General features: G+C 47.2%; 1 protein-coding gene across 1 annotated transcript; it reads left to right on the top strand.

The window, feature by feature from the left end:
* The first annotated feature begins 953 nt into the window (after positions 1–953).
* Lsm11 (LSM11, U7 small nuclear RNA associated) lies at positions 954–18,786 on the top strand. Its single transcript, XM_005071908.4, has 4 exons — positions 954–1,454; positions 6,924–7,063; positions 12,517–12,600; positions 12,989–18,786. The coding sequence occupies exons 1-4, from the start codon at positions 1,004–1,006 to the stop codon at positions 13,397–13,399; spliced, it is 1,086 nt and encodes a 361-aa protein (XP_005071965.1). The 5' UTR covers positions 954–1,003; the 3' UTR covers positions 13,400–18,786.
* Positions 18,787–19,619: the final 833 nt, after the last annotated feature.

Below are 19,619 nucleotides of genomic sequence, written 5' to 3'. Positions count from 1 at the left end.
GGCTAGAGAGATGACTCAGTGGTTAAGAGCACTGGCTACTCTTCCAGAGGACTGAGGTTCAATTCCCTGGACCCACATGGCAGCTCAGAACTGTATCTCTAGCTCCAGGAGATATGACACTCTGGCCTCTGCTGGCCTTGACTGCACATAATGTACAGACATACTTACCTGCAAACACACACGTGAAATATATCTTAGTTTTGCTGAGTTGGAGCTATAAAATAGTGTTGTTTGATCTTAGGATCCTTTGGATTTTGCAGTACTTAGGAAAATAGCGATGCAGTTTCTTTTCTTTGATACTAAGGGGTCTCAGTGTTACTGAGCAGGGAAAGGAAATGATTGGAGTCAACCACCTTTTATAGTACTTTTCAGCTAACATGTGCCTACTGTGTAACTTGTGAACAGGCTAACTCAACCCATGTCAGGAGAGCAAAATGGAGTATGTTTTGTTCTCAGGCCCTTTGCCTCCAGCTCAAACTGAACAACAGAGAATGCCCGGAGATTTTAAAATGCCGGTCTCAAGAGCCCATCCCGGAGCATCAAACACCCTCAGCTGTCAACGAGTAGTTTTAAAAACAAACGGTTAATTTTTGTACTGCTTTCACAATGTTGGGCCTTATTTTCGAATAATTTGTCCCTAATTGTATGTTTTGTTGACGTTACATCTCAAATTCGGAAAAGATAGTAACTGTCAATGGGAGGGGAGAAATGAGAACTAAAAGTAGTATCTACTTCAGTAACAAAAGAAAAAGGTCAGAGGACAGCCCCAACCTATCAGCTGTCTGTGGAGGCGGAGCGAGGCCAGGTAGGTCACGCCTCTCACCACGCCCCCGCTTCGCGCCACACCCCCCGCAGCTCTCCAGAGCTGGTCGATGCTGCCCCCCGGTGGCAGCGGCTGCACAGTGCGTGCCCCGGAGCCGCGGCTGCGGCTGCGCAGTGCCGCCCTCTGCCGGCCTGGCTCCTTTCTCCCTCCCATCGGCCTCGGCTTGCGGGCCTTTCAAACATGGAGGAGCGCGAGTGGGGGGCGAGGTCGGCTCGCGCCGGCAGCCCAGCCAGCCCGCCCAGCCCGCGGCTGGACGTCAGCTCCTACAGCTTCGACCCGCTGCTGGCCCTGTACTCGCCGCGCCTGCCTCCCATTCCCTACCCCAACGCGCCCTGCTTTAACAACGTGGCGGAGTACGAGAGCTTCCTGAAGGGCGGGCGGGCCGGGCGCGGCCGGGCTCGGGGCGCCGGGGAGCCGGCCTCGGCGGGAACCTCCACCGGAACCTCCACGGGAGCCGGCACCTCGACCAGGGCCCGTCGCCGCGCCGCGCCCACCCCTGATCCCGAGCGCATCCAGCGTCTGCGCCGCCTCATGGTGGTCAAGGAGGACGCGGACGGCTCGGCCGGGGCTCGACGCCAGGGCCCGGGGCGCAGCAAGAAGGCACCACGAAACGTGCTCACGCGAATGCCCTGTGAGTGCTGCCTGGCGGCGGGGAGGTCCAGGGAGGGTTTGCAGAGGTCGCCTGCGGGAGTCCCTGGAGTCGTGGGGGGCGCGGGGAGGGTCGCCTGTGAGTCGCAGAGGCTCTGCACGAGTTGAGGTTGAGGGACAGTGACGACCCACTCGGGAAGATCTGCACAGACCATTGATGTCTGGAGGAGTGTTCCCAGGGGGAGAGGGGCTGCAGAGGGGCTGCGGGAATCGTGAGGCATGCGGAGCGATTGTGGGGCTTGCAGACAGAGTTTGGGGAGCATCCGAGGTCTGCAGAGGTGATGAGAGGTCTTGGGGACCACTGCAGGGAGATGGGCCGGAGACATACATATAAGTTGGGTTGAAGCACAGCCAGTCTTAAGGTGAGTGGGATTTGAGGGTCAGGTGGAGTGTGAGCCGATGGATCTGTTCTCATAGCACAAGAGACGTTTCGCATCCCAGCATGGGAAGTGACAGCTCCGCTTGAGGTGCCGTTTGCAAAATTGGCTGCGGGAGACGTGATCCACCTATGTTCACATTAACTAAATCACTGGTGTTGGAATGCTGCAGGCGCAGAATGCCACCAAAACCCAGGTGCGGTTTTACAGCCACTAACTGGCTAGGGCAGGAGTGTCTGTCAGGCTCAAGCTGCCCAGTGTGCAGGTTGTTTTAAATTCTGAAGGTGTAAATGGCACAAAGGAATTTCTTGCAGCTTCCTAATAGATCCTCAGGGTGAAGCCGTAAACAGCAAAGGTTCTAATGTGCTAGTTAGGTCTTGTAAAAATGGAATAAAAACAGCCTAGGGTTATACCAAACAGTTCTGACATCTGCCCTGTGAACACAGTGACCCACTTAGCCAGTCAGAACTTCTGTAGCCTACTAATTAAATCGTTACAATGTTAAAGTGACTCCTTTTGGAATAGAGGAGCGAACTCAGCAAGAGATTTTGCTTTGCTGTGTTCCTAGAAATGTGTTTATTAAGAGAGAAACATCCTGAAAAGCTGCTGCAGGTGCCTTTGTGGGATGACATGCGGTACCAGAGCCTTCCTGCCCAGTGAGGGTTTTCCAGAGCTGGCTTGCACAGCAGTGATGGAGAGACGGAGCATGCAGGGCCATGGAATAAGCAGTTGCAGTACCTTCTTTCGCCTGTGTGTTTTGCCACCCAAGTCTCAGAGTGTGACATTCCCAGTATTAGCCCTTGTCACTGAAAATGTGAAGCAGCTGGGGGTCCCATGAGAGATGGGGGGATACCATGAAATTCGCAAGGACAGCGATAGGGTTTGTTAAGGCATTTTTCCAAGGGTTAACCTCAGGATTTGAAGTTCAAGAAGGACATGGGTGAAAACACAGTCTTCAACAATCAAGTTATTCAGTATACTTAACCTGTAGCAGAGGCTAGCCCTTTTCACAAATGTGTAGGATTCATCTTGGTTTCAACACTGGCTTCTTCTACTTCCGGTTATTGTATTTTAGGAAGTTACACCGTTGGGCCCGACTTTTCCAAGGTGGTCATGAAAGTAGTAGTACTGTCTGTCTGTCACTGTAGGGGTTAAATTCATCAGCACTTGGAAAACATTTGCAACAGCGACATTCTCTAATAGGAAGGGTTCAACAGTGTGTACCGTTGTTTTCTGTAGGTTGTTGTTCTAGTGGTGGTCATTATTTTCAGGTTGACATAATTAAAGGTCAGAATACTTGTAACTGGCTGTATAGAGAATTGGTTCAGCTGATGACAGAGTAAGTGACCTTGAGCAAATTACTTTGATGCTGTTGAGCCTGTTTAACTGTAAATTGGGGTGAGGTGATGTTGAGGCCAGGAGGACCCAGCCTTCCCTAGGAGGACCCAGCCCTCGCTGTGGATACTTGGGCTAGGCGGTGCTAGACAGAGCTTACCAGAAACGAGGGTTAACTTTGTGGTGGATCTCTGCTGTGAGCACGTCTTCCTACGTTGCTTGCCTTTTTAAATGACTGAAGTTGTGAAGTGTGAGCATTTCAGTCTCTTAGTTGGTGGCCGTCAGCACCTCAGAGTCCTTCTCTAGCCCAAAATGCCCAGGCAACCCATCCTGTGAGGCAGGGAAGTAGGTCAGATAGGAACTTCTGTTGTTATCTGTGTGGTCCCTGAGCCCAGTAGTGCTGTGAAGGACCTTGTTGCCACCCCTGTGGTTTCCACTAGGGAAGGTGGTGACTGGACCCTTTTTCTCCAGAACCACCTTCTCAGAAACTCTGGGGCCATCAGTCAACCAGCCACTTCCTCCTAGATGGAAGACAGTTTCTTTTTTCTTTTTTCCTTTGAGATGGTTTCTCTATGTAGTTCTGGCTGTCCTGGAACTCACTTTGTAAACCAGGCTGGCCTCGAACTCACAGAGATCAACCTGCCTCTGGCTCTGAAGAGTGGTAGGATTAAAAGCATGTGCCACCACCAACATCCAGCTGGAACTATGCCTCATGTCTGTCTAGGAACACTTTGTTTCAGCCACCTGGGACCTGTTACCCCAGGTTGTTGTCAGTCTGGTCACAGAAATCTCTGTAGTTGTCATGTCTGTTTGGTATGCTGTCATTTCTGGAGGTCATCATATCGACAACTGCCACCTTGGGAGACTGTACTTCAACTCTACAGTGTCATCCTATAATGGCTCCAGGAGACACTACTTCAGCTCAACAATTTCCCTGGATGACCCCACCCATCTTTCAGACAGGGGAGGAGGAATACCTCATCTACTCATGGCAGCTGGAAGCGTGACTGAGCACAAAGTTATCAGTTGGCATACTGGGGGCTGTGCACATGCTATGGCCATAGCCTTTGCTATACTCTCCTCCTCTGTATCACCCCCTTATGGTGGAACACGGAGTCTAGGTGAACCCTCATTCTGACCACTACTTGTGGTCTTTGTGTTGGGCAGAGCCGGCTGACCTGGTAGCATGAAGAACAGGCAATCCTGAGGCTGCTGGCCCCAGGCACACTCAGCAGCAGCTAGAAGGTTGCTGGAGAGTTCCGGAGAGGGACTAGGAGCAGAGACTGTGCTGGCTGAGTCTGAAGAACTGAAGGGGTGCTGACATGACGAGTCTGTGGCTAGAGAAGGGCAGCTGAGGAGTTGTAGCCAACAATCAAGAGATATTGCTTCCGACTGTAGAGGAGTGCACCACTAGGAGAGAGGTCCTTGCACCACCTTAAGCTTGGAGTTGCTGAACTGACAATCTGCTGTTGATGATTTCCATCTGAATTCAGCAAAAGAACCCTCAGCCTACTGGTAGCAAAAGCACGTGTGTTAAGGTAGTGAGGCTTAAAAGAAATGATGGATGCAAAGCTTACCAAAGGGCCTGACTCTTAGAGAGCCTGGTGTGGCAGTCAGGAGGAGGATGTTCTGGTTGCTGAAGAGAGCCAAGAGACCTGTAATCTGCCAATCATCTGATAAGATTCTGGACCAAATTGTGCTTCAGAAAGAGAGTACCGGGAAGGTCTTAATCCCTGACATGTATAGTCCCTTGTTTTGTTCAATTTAGAGAACTTCCACCTTGTGAAAGCATGTGATGGGAGGCAGGGCAGTGCATATTTTGCCTAACCCAGCCACTGTGATGAGTTTCAATAAACAGAATTATAGAGACCTATTCCTGCAAGTGATTTAGAAGGTCACTAGTCCAATTTGATTCTACAAATGAGGAAAGTTGAACTTTTAAGGAAAAAAAAATCACTCACCAAGGTTACCGTGGGTTTGGATCTGAATGCTGCTTACACACCTGATTGTAGAAAGCCTGTGACACACACATGCATACACACTTATCAAGGGTCCAAAGCCATTGCCAGAAGACATGACCAGCAGCATTCTCTGCTCCTTTCTGCGGCAACTGTTCTCTCATTTTGTCTGAGACTGTATGTGAGGCCACTGTTTGTCACTTTGCCTCCAGCTGTACCCGGTTACCTAATTTCCAATCTGGCGCATAAACTCCCACTTTCGTATGTTGCCTCTTTTCCTTCCAAGAGGATTTTCCTTCGTTTGTCACGGTATTCATTTCTATGCCAACTCATGAATGAGGAAACCGGTTATCTGAATTGAAGTGCAAGGCTGTTCTCTCCTATACCCCTAGCAATAATGAAGTTTTTGTTTAAAAATGTATGGAGGTTCTTTGGGGGAAGTTTTTGTTTGTTTTTTAATAGTCAACCAGCAGAGCACAAAATTTAAATTGACATGAAGTAAGGAAAGCCTGTCATTGCCCCAAGCTCTGCAAGAGTCTCTCACTGTCAAAAACTGAATCTTTCCTGCCCAGTGTTCCTTCCCTGCATGGTCACAATGCTATGTTCACAAGATGTTTACTAGGACCCTTAAGAGCCAATGCTCAGCAGACATCCTTCAAATCATCAGGTCCATTTCCTCCCAGTATGAAGATGTACATTGAAATACCAGTAACTTCAGGAGCTCCCACAGACTATACATCAACAGGCCATTCTATAACAAAAACATTGTTCCAGAGTGCCATGGTGAAACCTAATATTGCATAAAAATTTAAATTTAAAAATATATAATTCCCCCTTAAAGGCAGCCATAACAACATACTGATTAAACTAAAATAGATAAAATCATAATCATTGAAACAACTTTACATTTTTTGAACAGCTGGACTTGAATTTACAGAGATCTGTCTTCCTCCCAAGTACTGGGATTAAAAGAGTGTGTCACCACATCCAGTTTACAACTTTAAATTTTTATGGCACATAATATAAAATTACTGTGATGAACAACTCTCTGCATCCATAGAAATAACTATAATGGTCATACTTTTAAAATATGTTTCTATATTTATTTATTTTTGATTTTTCAAGGTGGGGTTCCTCGTGTAGCCCTGACTGTCCTAGAACTCACTCTGTAGACCACACTGGCCTGAACTTAGAGATCCACCTGCCTCTGACTTCTGAGTGTTGGAATTAAAGGTGTGTACCACCATGGCTGGCTTTAAAATATGTATAATATTTAATTCTCCAAAAGACCGTTGTCTTTGAGTGGATAGCATGGATTTCGAGGCAGTATGAGGCCCAGTTTTTTCCCTCAAACACATAAATTGGCTTCTGGTTCACAAGAGGATTGACCTAGGTATGCAGTTCACCAGAATTACACTGAAAACACAGAACTGAGAAGTACCCGGCTACTATGTGGGCGGTCCCCTTTCTCTCTTTTTTTGCCTGCAGACACTTTTTAAAATGATGGTACATCTTAGAATCACTGCCATCATCACATAGAGGAGACATTTATAGCTAGTAAAAGATTTAGATTTGAGTCACGCATGTGGCTTTCCCACAGTCTGTTAGAATCTGGCCTCTTTTTGGAGTGTGTTGGCTGTCCCAAGTCCTGCCACTCACAAGGCTTCTGGCGGTGATATAGTGAGGTTGCCTTGAGTGTGCAGGGTGTGCGGGTGGCCTTGGCTAGCCTGCCCGTGAAGGCAGGTGTTACCCATTGCTGACCAAGGTCGTCTCTTGTTTCAGTGCACGAAGGCAGCCCTCTGGGTGAGCTCCACCGCTGTATCCGAGAGGGAGTGAAGGTGAATGTTCACATCCGCACTTTCAAGGGACTTCGGGGTGTCTGCACAGGCTTCCTGGTTGCATTTGACAAGTTCTGGAATATGGTAAGAAGCCTTAAATCTGCCGTGTGTCTAAAGGGCATGAGTAACCTTATTAAGCAAAGCCCTAGGAAGAACTTCTCCGAACTGAAATCTTCTACACCTTGGCAGTCACCACTCAGAATTGCTTTTCTGCTCCTGCCCTTAAAGCAGCATGTTCAGCCTGGGCAGATTTGCTCTTCCCTCCCTCCCGGGATCTGGGGCAGTGTGTGGAGATTTAATTATTTTTAATTGTCACATCTGTAGGAGATGGTGGATTACTGCCTTATAAACATTGACAGCACGGAAGACAGCCACCCTCCACCAAACAAGGACCTATCTTGTCCTTCGTGCCCTTAGTGCTTAGGTTGAGATGCTTAACCTTAAGGAACAATTATGTCATCAATTAGTACTTTTGAATAGGCTGGTTACCGGCCATTCTCTGTGTTTGTTTTTGGTTTTTTTGGGACAGGCTTTTCTCTGCTAACCCTGGCTGTCCTCGAACTTGTTCTGTAGACCGTACTGTAGACAAAGTCTCATTATGTACTCCTGGTGGAACTCACTATATAGACCAGGCTGGCCCAGAACTCACAGAGTTCCCCCAGCCCCTGCCTTCTGAGTGTTGCCATTAAAGGCATGCATCACCGTGCCTGACAGCCATTCTTTTGTTCCTGTCTCAAAAATCAACAGCTTCTGAGGAATGTGACAACTGGGGTCTGACTGCTGGCCTCTTTGAACACACACACACACACACACACACACACACACACACACACACACACACCTACCTTGTAGTGGAGCCTGGCCTCTAATTTGTAGGTAGCCTTTCCATCCCTGTCTCCCCTCATATCTGTTCATGGATGAGCTGCGGATTCTACTGTGCCTTTTACAGATAAAGACAGTTAACAAAGTACAAGGCTTTCGCCTGAGTCTTTATGGCTCCTAAAACCGTGTTTTTATTATGTACTCTTTGTTTGTTGTAGCTCCAGCTACCTAGAACTAGCACTGTAGACTAGGCTGGCCTCAAACTCAGAGAGATCCTTCTGCCTCTGCTTCCCGAGTGCTGGGATTAAAAGCATGCATCATCACCATGTCTGTCTTCTTTTAATTGGTAGGGAATTTGAATCCTAGTGACTTCACCATTTGGTAACTCCTGAACCTAAGTTTTCTCATTCTAAAAGCAGGCTAACATACTGTGAAGATTTTAGTGTTGATAAGAGCCAAGTTTCTCTGTTTGTCTTTCCGGACAGGATCTCACTCTGTAACCTGGAACCCATTATGCTGCCTAGACTGGCCTTGAGTTTACGACAGTCATCCTGCCTCAGTCTCCTGCCTGGGATTACAGGGGTGAGCCACCATACCTGGCCCTGGGGGAAAGAATTGAAAAATATATCTGTTGACAGTAATGGTCATATGACTATTTCTTTAGCTATGTAGGGTGAGTTTGCATTTTCCAGAGTAATTCCCATTGCATAATCTCATTGATCCTGACAGTTGCCATGTGAGGTTGTGCTGGTCTTGCTGATGAACTACCTGGTGATCCTTCATGTCACCCTAGTAAACCTCAGACTTACTGAAACTGAGGAGGATAAAGGACAGCTTCTTGGCATGTGGTTTATGGCTGTCCTGCATCAGAACCACCCGGGGTTTCTGTTGAATAGTACACATGGGATTCTCTAATAATAGCCTTGCTGGCCAACAAGTCTGAAGACATTTGACCCCAAGATCCTACTTGTAGGAAGCAAGAACTGAGTCCTGCTGATAGCCATCTGACTTCTATGCCCACGTGGTAGCACACGTGTGTGTGTGTGTGTGTGTGTGTGTGTGTGTGTGTGTGTGTGAGTGTGAGTGTGAGTGTGAGTGTGTGTGAGGTAAAAAGTCTGAGGTCACTTCCAGGGCTTGAAAACCTACCAGACCCTGGGCTCAAACTCCCACCAATCCCTAGGTTCATCCCAAGATCAGGACTTGAAATCCCACCAATGTTCACCCTGAAAATCTCTACCCTAGGAAACTCCACCTCCAAGAAACCTTATATTAGCCTGCCTTGTAGGGTAAAAGGTCCAAGCCCACTTCTGGGTTCTAAAAATCACTAGTCCCTGAGCCTGAAATTCCACCAAGCCCCAACGGGAAAATCTCTATCCTGGAAAGCTCTGCCCCCCAGAAGCCCTGCAGAAAGCCTGCCTCCTGCTCAGTTTCCTGCTGCTTCTGATCACCCTCTTGTGTCTCTGCCAATAATCTCTTGTGTGAGGTGTGTTGTGCAGTATGACTTTGTTGTCCTCCTTGGCTCCCGACTGTCAGGATACCTTTCCCTTTAGAGCTGTAACACTTCCATTGGGAAAGTCTTCCCCTCAGAGCTGTAACACTTCCATTGGGAAAGTCTTCCCCTCAGAGCTGTAACACTTCCATTGGGAAAGTCTTCCCCTCAGAGCTGTAACACTTCCATTGGGAAAGTCTTCCCCTCAGAGCTGTAACACTTCCATTGGGAAAGTCTTCCCCTCAGAGCTGTAACACTTCCATTGGGAAAGTCTTCCCCTCAGAGCTGTAACACTTCCATTGGGAAAGTCTTCCCCTCAGAGCTGTAACACTTCCATTGGGAAAGTCTTCCCTTCAGAGCTGTAACACTTCCATTGGGAAAGTCTTCCCCTCAGAGCTGTAACACTTCCATTGGGAAAGTCTTCCCCTCAGAGCTGTAACACTTCCATTGGGAAAGTCTTCCCCTCAGAGCTGTAACACTTCCATTGGGAAAGTCTTCCCCTCAGAGCTGTAACACTTCCATTGGGAAAGTCTTCCCCTCAGAGCTGTAACACTTCCATTGGGAAAGTCTTCCCTTCAGAGCTGTAACACTTCCATTGGGAAAGTCTTCCCCTCAGAGCTGTAACACTTCCATTGGGAAAGTCTTCCCCTCAGAGCTGTAACACTTCCATTGGGAAAGTCTACCCCTCAGAGCTGTAACACTTCCATTGGTTTTGTGACTCTGATAAGCTCTTGCAGTGCTTGGCTCCTCTCAGGGTCTGCTACATTGGGACCCTGTCCCTCATCTCCAGTCCACCCACAGCACACTCACCTTCCAGCTCAGATTGCTTGACACCCCATCCACTAGGTTCTTCCTTAGGTGGGTGTGAATGCTTCCCTGAGTTCAAGGAAGTGACTGTTGAGCATCTGGCACCCATCTGGCACCCCAGCCACAGTCTTTAAGGCTACCCTTTTCACCTGATCCCCTACCTTGGAGCTCAGGCCTGCAGTCTCCTTAGACCCAATTGAGCTATTGTACCCCTTTCTACCACCTTTTCCATCTGTCCCTGGAAGCTGCTTGTAATCACACAGCTTCTCTAAGGCCCTCGTGGCTTTTTTTTTACTTGGTTCCTGGTGGCTTCCTATTGATGAGACCTATCCCTGAGCTAGGTTTTTCATTGCTTCTAGGCAAGCCTTCAGGCCTCCTCAAAAGCCTGGTACCTCATTGGGCTATTAGTCATGACCCCTGTTGAGTGCAGTGATAACCCATGGGATGGCTTTGTCCTCCTTGGGTCCTCCCTGAGTCCTGGGGATGCCCTGGAATACAAGCTACAGTGACTTTTTTTTCATGTAGCCCTCCACCCCCATCCATGGGAACAGTATCTTCCATGCCCCCCCCTCTCTCTCACACACACACACACACACACACACACACACACACACACACACCATCCCACACACAACACACCCCATGCCTTTTAGAAAACCTTCAGCCTGTATACCTGGTACCTGACCTGAAGGGCCCTAAACTTGTTCACCTTTACAATCAAATTTGGCCCTAATATCCCTTAGATAATCAACCCAAATGGCCTCCTAATGGCACCCCAGATCCCAATATAGTCTGGGCCTTTACAAATACTGGGAAGGATCAGGAAATGGAAAATTATTCCCCATTCCTTATATTCAGGCATTCTCTCTCTCTCTCTCTCTCTCTCTCTCTCTCTCTCTCTCTCTCTCTCTCTCTCTCTCTCTCTCTCTCTCTCTCTCAGAACCCACCCTGTTTCCTTGCCACCTCCTCCTGGGAGCTGCCTGCTATGTTCTGCAGCTTCCTTAAGGCCTTTTGGGCCTCTGTAACCACATCCCTCCTGTCTCTCAGCTCTGTTCTAGTCTCACAGCTTCTCTGTGCCCTCTCAGCTCCCACTTGGAGCGTATGGAAACTCCCTCTGGTGAAGTTCATTTTTGTGACCCTTTGTCTTTGTCTCCATGGTCTCAGACTTTATTAAAGTCTAACTCTTGTTACAATAAGCAGCTTGGGTTCAGTATAATTCAGTGTCTCAAGTTGGTATGCTTAATATTCATATTCAGTGGGGGCAGTTATGCCACTGTATAAACAGTGATCAGAAAACCTTTGATATCTAAAGTTGCTCTCTTCTCTATTTGTTACTATATGCATGTGTCAGTGTGAATATTTGTCATCCAAGAGACACCCCCCACCTCCAACCAGTAGCCTGTCTTAATAGGGTTGGGGAATTGCTTTGGGTCAGACTGCCAGAGGTTAATTTAGTTCCCTTTGACTGCCTTATCCATGTCTCTGGGGCTTACTCCATGCCTGTTTTCTCTATTATTGTATGGAAATTCCTGTCCTGAAAACAAAAATCCGGGGGGAATGTAGGGTTAAAGTCTGAGCTCAGAGTTCCAGGGCTTAACAACCCACCAATCTCTGAGCTTCAAATCCCACCAAGCCCTGAGCTCGAAAATTTACCAGTCACTAGGCTTGAAATCCCACCAATCCCTACCCTGAAAACTCTGCCCCTGAGAAAGCTTATATAAGCCTGCCTCCCGCTCAGTTCTCTCTGAGTGGAGGCAGCCACCCTCTTGTGTTTTTCCCAGAAAATCTGTTGTGTGAGGTTTGTAGTGCAGGGAGACTTTGTGGTGTTCTCTGGCTCCCAACTGCCAGACTTTCCCTTCAGAGCTGTCACGCTTACAATGTCCACCTTCTCCCACATACACACAAATGTAAAAAACTTTTTAGCATTGTGTTAGTGTACACTGTTAGGCCCAGTGTGTCAGAGGCAGGAAGATCTCTCTGATTTTGAGGCCATCTTTGTTTACATAGAGAGTTCCAGGCCAGCCAGGTCTATATAATGAGATCCTGTACCAAAAAAAAAAAAAGTGTGTGGGGGGGGAACAAGGGGGGAAAACCAAACCAGCCAAATTAAAAAAAAAAAACTCACTTTTTTTAAAAAGCAGCCTTGTGTTTTTATTTTATTAAAGTTCTTGCATATTTACACTAACTGAAATTTCTGAATATCTGCCATGGGGTTGTAAAGGCCTTGCAATTGTCAAAAGAGCTCATCTAATATGCTGGAAGAAGCTTCAAAATCCTAGGCAGCCGAGTGGGGCTTTACCATCTTGACACCAAGCTGAGTCACCTGTTTAGTTTTGCTGTAATTAGGTGCTCCTCTGCCTTCTCCCACAGCCTTTATAAATAACACCCTTTCCCCTTTCTTCCCTTTGGGCTCCTCTAGGCCCTCACTGATGTGGATGAGACCTACCGTAAGCCTGTCTTAGGCAAAGCCTACGAACGGGATTCTTCGCTGACTCTCACAAGGGTAGGCACCTCTCCCTGACCTCGAGGGTACCCACCCTGCCTTCTAGCTTAGACACCATGATCACAAGCCCAGGGAACCAGGTGCCTGTCTTCCTCTCTCACTGCATGCTTCCAGCAGACCCGAACAGCACCCGCTTCTTACCTGCATACGTGAGCTACGAGTTGCCATTCAGCTTTGTACCACAGAGATAAGCAGTACCTTTTCTCTTGTCCTGGTTACGTGAGTTATGTCTGGAAATTGAAAAGTGACCATTACCTTTATAAAAAAAGTCAGTGCAAGGAGTTCACAAGCTGTAGCTAACTAATGACTCTTACCTTGTTGTGTTTATTGACAGAGTTTATATTGTAGGCATTACCATGGCTAATAGTTGTTGCTGCTTTCCTTATAGCTGTTTGATCGACTGAAACTTCAAGATTCCTCCAAAAAGGAAGCAGATTCCAAGTCTGCAGTTGAAGACTCCACCCTGTCTAGATACTCGCAGACATCCACTTGGAAGGTGGCTTCAGTGTGGGGACGAGGAGACACTGACCGCGGCTCACACAGGCGCTCCCGCTCTGTCCCTTCTTCCCTGCAGGCATCTGCAAGGGAGGAGTCCAGGTCTGAGCTGTCAGGGAGGACTACACGGACAGAGGGGTCCAGTGCAGGAGGCACCTGCTCCAGGGCCACCACCCTTTCACGGGGCCAGTCCAGAAAGAAAAAGAGAAAGCCCAAGGTGGATTACCAGCAGGTATTCACGAGACACATAAATCAGATTTTCATTCGCGGCGAGAATGTCCTGCTCGTTCATCTTGCACAGTGACCAGCTCAGCCCCAGTTGACCTTTGGGTTTTAGAAATAAAGTGCATGAACTGTTCCTATGCTATATCCTAGTATCCCAGTCAAAGTATGAGTCACAGTGATTCCCACTGGTCCTGCCCGTACAGAGGACAGAGCTGGCTCAGCCTCTGGAAACTGAGTTGAGGGGAGGACAGGTCAGCAATACTAACCAGGCAAAAACCATTCATAGTACATGCTCCTGACAGGCTGTCATTGTCTGCTCCAGAGTCTCAAGCATAAGCTGTTCTCTTTGACTTAGGATCATAATATGAGTGGAATCCAGTCCGTGGAAACTGTAAGAAATGTCTGAGAAGGAAAGATTTCATTTCTAAAAGCTAGTACTCTGAGCACCGTGAGTTTGATGTAAGAGCAGTAGTGTAAATTGCCCGAGTGCTGCACCCATATCTTGGAACTGACCTATGCTCTGCATCATGCTTTCTTGATCAAGCAGTGAAATTTCTCATCCTTGAATATTAGTAATGTCTAGGAAAGTTACCAGCTTATGCAGGAGCGGAGCTCAGCTAGGTGGCTGCTCTAAGCAGCCCATGGTGACAGCTCTGCTTTGTCCCCCTCTACTCGTGGGAAGGGATGCAGAAGCTCATCAGTCTTCCCCTCACCAGAGGTGGCCTCTGCACATGGCATACAGATGGGACTGTGCCGTGCTCGTGGCTCCTGTGTTGTCCTCTCCGACTCCTGTGGCATGGTGCTAGATGCATGTGCTCTGTGGTATCGCCCATGTGTTGTGTGTGAACTGTCCTCATGTGACCTTCGTGTCAGACTTCAGAGAGCTCTGCGCGAACTCGGTGATTAATACACATCTGTCACATGGCTGACAGTCCCCATTCTAGGCGGGGCTGGCCTTGTGTAGAAAGTCTCTCAGAATGGTGTTACTGTGAAAGAAGGGACATACACTTTTATTCCCTGTGTCACACTGGTGAGGTTCTTAGAAGTGAATGGGTATGTCCTAAGGGCACTTGACTCCCATTTAGGCTTGAGTGACAGGAATACCAAAGGACCCAGGGACGCGCCTACTTGAATTATATCACCATTTGCTTTTCAATCACAATACAGAATGGGCTACATCTTGACATAGACTGTTAGGCAATATTGATTTTCAAAATTTTGTTTATACTTCCTTTATGTTAGATAACTTATGTTCAAAGTAAGAACAAGAAATAGATAATTAGTCTAAATGTATGTATGAATAGAACATTTCTCCTGCTGCGTTTGTGGATAGCATGGGTAAGCCTCTCTAGAAGCAGAGTAATTAAAGTTCTGTTAGCTGGACCACTGCCTCATCAGACATTGAAAAGTGAGCAGATGTGCCTCAGTTTCCCCATCAGATACCTACCTCACCAGGGCACTGTGGCAGGATTTTAGGAAGGTGTTTTACAGCCTCTAAGCATACTTAAGTGCCATTTTTCCTTACTCTATTGCATAGCTCTGTAAAAATTTTCTTGTCCTATGAGCAAGGCAGGTGCTATATAAGAAAGGTATCTTCCCAAATTTCCCAAATGTCATTGTGGTCTTGTAGCCATCATCAGAAAGCTGTGAGAACTTCAGCAACTGGGTATCATGGTCCGTTCCTTCCTCTAGAGGGAAACGGGACATCTCAGAGGAACACCTTCACTAAGGAGAGACTGGCTTTCTTTTTGCTGCTCCCCCACATCCTGGCCCCTGCTTTTCAAGGGTATCTGTTGTGATACTGAAGGGAGGCTGCAGCTAAAAACAGCGCTATTCCCAAAGGGGGAATCTGAGGGCTTTCTGTCTGTTTGCCTGTTTTCATTTCTAATTGCATCTGAGGTTGAAGTTAGGACAGATGCACGGAGGTCTGTGGAGGCTCAGATACAGACTCAGGTTCACGACTCTTGTCTTCTAGTGTAAATTCCCTTCTGCCTCCTATGCCCGGTCTCTGTTCTCAAGTCCCTCATCAGGCTGTATCACCTCCATCTCCACCAGTGTTCTCTATGTGGCTGTCCTTGCCTGCCTACCCTCTTCTCCCTTAACTAGAAGCTGTAATGGATGCTCTTTTTTCTGACTATGTAGAAATGTGCAATCGAAAGGAATAGAAAGGATTTCTGTTCATGCTAGTGACCCTCCTGATTTATTTTATACACGTGCCAGTTTTGTGTTGCTATATAACTCTCCCATATTTCTATAGGGACTGATTTATAATTTTCCACTCAACATGACAACTCTAGCTGTGAAATTGTTTGTGCTCTCTCTTTAGATCCCCTCCATTTATTTGTTTAATCTGGACAGTGATTCCAAAATGAATATTCTTAGGAAATGTGTAACTTTATGCAAAGTATGATAATTATTTTTAGATAAGTCAATTTAATAAATTATTGCCTTTTCTTTATTATTGGAAAGTTTTTCAAAAATAAAGAAAAATGTGTTCTAATAATGTATTGCTGCTCAAAAACGATATCACATAGGTCATAATGGGTCATTGTAGTGGTTGGATTGGGCTGTTTGCTTAGTGGTAGGTAGGCCCTATGCTTGGTGTTCATGAGACCCTGAGCTCAGTCCCTGGCATGAATGAATGAGTGAATGAGTCAATAAAAGTTGCTATGGAAACAGCTCAAGTTTTCCTTAGGAGAAAGAAAGACCCTAGGGAAAGGGTGTTGGTGAGGTTGAGTACTAGAAGACACTAGAAGACCCTTCCTTCTGAGGAGTCCATGAATTGAGAATGGAGTAGGGCCTGCTCATTGGTGTTCTGTGGGGATTAGAGTTTCCTTTTGAATAAACAGCTTTGATTGTTCAAACTAATCTCTAGATACCCAAATAATCCACAGAATAGTCCTGTATTCTTGTTGAGGTCTTTTCAGGAGTGTTTGGCTTTATCAGGTGGTAATGTTGCCAGCAATTAGTAAGGCCAGTGATTGGCTTGCTTTTTGTTTTCATTTGTTTGTTTTGCTTTGCTTTGCTTTGCTTTGTTTTTTTGAGACAGAGTTTTACTGTATCTCCCTGGCTGGTCTGAAACTCACTCTGTATACCAGAATGGCTTCATACTCACAGGTCTGCCTGCCTCTGCCTGCTGGGCACTGCCACTAAATAGATTGCCCTCCACTTCTGACTTGGCTATTAGTGTTACCAATTTAGCCACAGTTGCTGTGAAATTTAAATAGAAATTACAAGTAGGCAAGCATCAACACCTGAACAAGGTTGTTAAAGGTCCCTGTTCAAGTGTCAGGGAGACAGTATTGAGGACTGGGAGCCCTGGGCAATGTCCAAGGACTAAGGTCTTACATAGACAAAGGAGGCCAAGCTCCCCCAGGCACAGCCAACCATGTACAGATGCCAGGATTTCTGCCCGTGTCGCAGCAACTGGTTTGACAAAGTGGTCTGCTCATGTCTTTTGGCGTTGTTTGTGCTCAGCTTGCAGAAGCTGCTGGCAGGGCTCACACCACCACCTGGGATAACCACAGGTTGGTCAAGTTCAGACATATGCACATAGGCTACAGGAAAGTGGGGGAAGGAGCCAGCAGCTTCTGAAAGTGGCCGTGGGTGGAAATCCTGTTATAAAAGTAGCCTGCGTTAAATGGGCAATGTTAATGTGGAACCCGGCTCCTCTGTGTCTGGTGAGTAAGTGGCAGCCAGAGCCCTGCTGCATGCCATCCTGTGTCCTTAGAGCGTTTCTTGTGCTCCATAGCCACACAGCTTCCACCCGGGATTGTTTGCGTTACTGTCTAGGAAGCTGGAGGTTTTCTTTCTCAGGACTGGCAGGTGTGACAGGTGGCTTGTGAAATGCTTAGGCAGTTAGCCTCTGAGGCAGGGGCTTTGGAGCAGTCTGTACCTTGCCCTTTGCCGGGTGTTCATCAAGGCAGGGAACATTCCAGTGTGGGTACCCACGAACCCTTGTGGTGAGCTGTGGTCAGATCAGGAGCAGCTCCGTCTGTCTTGACAGGGAAAGAATGCCCCTTCAGAGGTTGTCAGGTCATGAGCTCTGAGCTGCCCTTAATAATCGGCCTCCCAGAGATCTGTGCCGACACTTCCCTTTAAGAAAAAAGAAATAGACCCAGCATGATTCAAAGTGGGGGTTTGTGTTTCTGTTTACACTCTCTCTATGACAGCTACCCTGGCAAAATCATGAAATACCGCTGGTTCTATAAATTGCTTCTTTAAATGTCCTGTAGATTTTTCCTGTAGGAAAAAGTTAAAATCATTCAAGGACAGCTAGCTGTCATTGGTGCTCCCCCAGAGCGTTTCATTCCCTTCTGCGTTTTTTTTGAATGAAATGGTGAATGCAGAAGAGTCTGGTGGTATAAGTTGAGTAGCTTGAGAGGTGTCTTCATTTTTCTCTTTCTGAACCACATCTGGAATACACACAGCCCATTGTAAGTAACTGTTCATCTGTCCGTGTCTTTCTTGCCCAGAAAGCTTTTTCTCAGTGACTCAAAGCAAAACCATCTCATCTGGCCCCGTGGTGTGTGGGAAAGGCAGGCAGTCTGCTGTTACTTTGTGGCATATTGGTGGATTTAAGATATGCCTTCAGGCTCCTGACAGTTATCTGAAGAAGGGTGGGTCCTCCATCACTCCCAGTGTTTTGAGTATTTTTCAAGTGTTTGTCAGCTCACTCCTAATAAAAGCGAAAGCTCTCTGTCAAAAAACGGCATGGGTAGTCTGAAGATGGGGGCAAGAAAACTCTGTGCACTCAGGACCTGGGGGTCTTTAAGTTGTCAGAGTCTGGGCTCTATCAGAATGCTTTCTGCAAACACAGGGTATCTCACGAGAGCTGGAAATATGGTTCCTGGCACACTGCAATCGCTCTTGATTGTGAGTCCTTAGGAGCAAATGTGTGATGTGCTTCCAGAGCCCCGAAGGAAATGTCTGGACACTGCCAGGGTTGCTGCAGGTCATTACCTGGCCTTGTGTGGAGCTGGACTCCAGAGCAGCTCTGCTCTTCTGTTCTCCCAACAGGATAGCAGACAGTAAGCTGTGTCCTAAAAAACTCAACACCTGTAATCCCAGCCCTTAGGAGACTGAGGCAGGGGGATCACTGTGATTCAGGCTAGTCAAAGCTACAGAGGGAAGGAGTCTCAAAAAAAAAAAAAAAAGACAGCAACTAAAAAGTGGTTTGCTTATTTGATGTGGACAAGTAAAGGCTGTAGCAACTGTGTCCCCTCTGTACCGTGACTTGGTGATGGTTTTACAAGCAGGGCTGAACCTGGATGACTATGGTTTCAGTGCTCATACAGCAACTGATAAACCCCCAACTGATCTCATCTTTACATTACCCCTGTTGTTAGGTTAACGGAGACCCTTCCAGTTGAGGGTGCCTGCTGCTAGTAATCTCCATTCTCAATGTGCTGCTTTTGGTATGTGTCAATTGGGAGTCTGGAAACTAATAAATATGATTGTATCCATTCTCTTGCTTCTTGGTCTCTGCTCATTTGAGGAAGTCCTAGAAAAATCGTGGGTCTCTTACCAAAAGAAGACACACATCTTGAAAGAAAGTATTTCAAGAGGGGGCTGGAGAGATGACTCAGCAGTTAAGATCTACAGTCATAAGGACCAGAGTTCAGATCCAAGCACCTACCAAACAAGCTGTGTCCTCCCTCATACACCTGTAGTCCCAGCTCCTGGGTGGGAAGACAGGACACTTGGTCTTGCTGGCTTCTAGCCTAGCTGAGAAAACTTGACCCCAGGTTCAGGGAGGGTGAAAGAGGAGGACACCCAATGCCCTAGCGTGTACACAAGTGCATACACACATTTACACATGTATATACTCACAAAGACAACAAACTAAGATATTTCTAGTCGATTGCAATCCTGCTGCTGTGATCTTGGGCCTCTTTGGTGCCAAAACTCACATCTGGGTCCCCATCATTGAGGCAGCTTTGTTCCTCCAAAGTTGAATTCTCCCACCTCCAAGCTGTACTAATTGCCCTGTAGCTTTCTTCTGCCTGGTCTTCACTGGCCTTAATCCATTCTCACAATCTGCAGACATCATCATCGATTCTTATCGCCTCTGGATGTTTTACCATATTGGAGTAATTGATCTACACACACTTCCAGAAATCTGTGAATGGGTCACAGCTTCCCTCCATACATGTAAGGAAGCTGAGTGGCCTGAGGGCTTGCCATATTGATGACTTCATTTCTCCTATGTGCTTTCACAGTACCCAGTAGAACAAAGAAACATCAGGCTGGCTCAAACATGGCATGCGCCTGCCATCCCAGTACTCGGGAGGTGTAGT

Source organism: Mesocricetus auratus, unplaced genomic scaffold (genome assembly GCF_017639785.1).
Source record: "Mesocricetus auratus isolate SY011 unplaced genomic scaffold, BCM_Maur_2.0 Super-Scaffold_100007, whole genome shotgun sequence".
NCBI classification, from domain to species: Eukaryota; Metazoa; Chordata; class Mammalia; order Rodentia; family Cricetidae; genus Mesocricetus; species Mesocricetus auratus.
This window is presented reverse-complemented; position numbering and strand designations above follow the sequence as displayed.

Bases quoted from the DNA above. Each gene is read 5' to 3' on its own strand.
- Lsm11 (XM_005071908.4), top strand. From the start codon at position 1,004: ATGGAGGAGCGCGAGTGGGGGGCGAGGTCGGCTCGCGCCGGCAGCCCA. The intron at 7,064-12,516 runs GTAAGAAGCCTT...GGGCTCCTCTAG, and splicing joins TTGACAAGTTCTGGAATATG to GCCCTCACTGATGTGGATGA. The intron at 12,601-12,988 runs GTAGGCACCTCT...CTTTCCTTATAG, and splicing joins CTTCGCTGACTCTCACAAGG to CTGTTTGATCGACTGAAACT.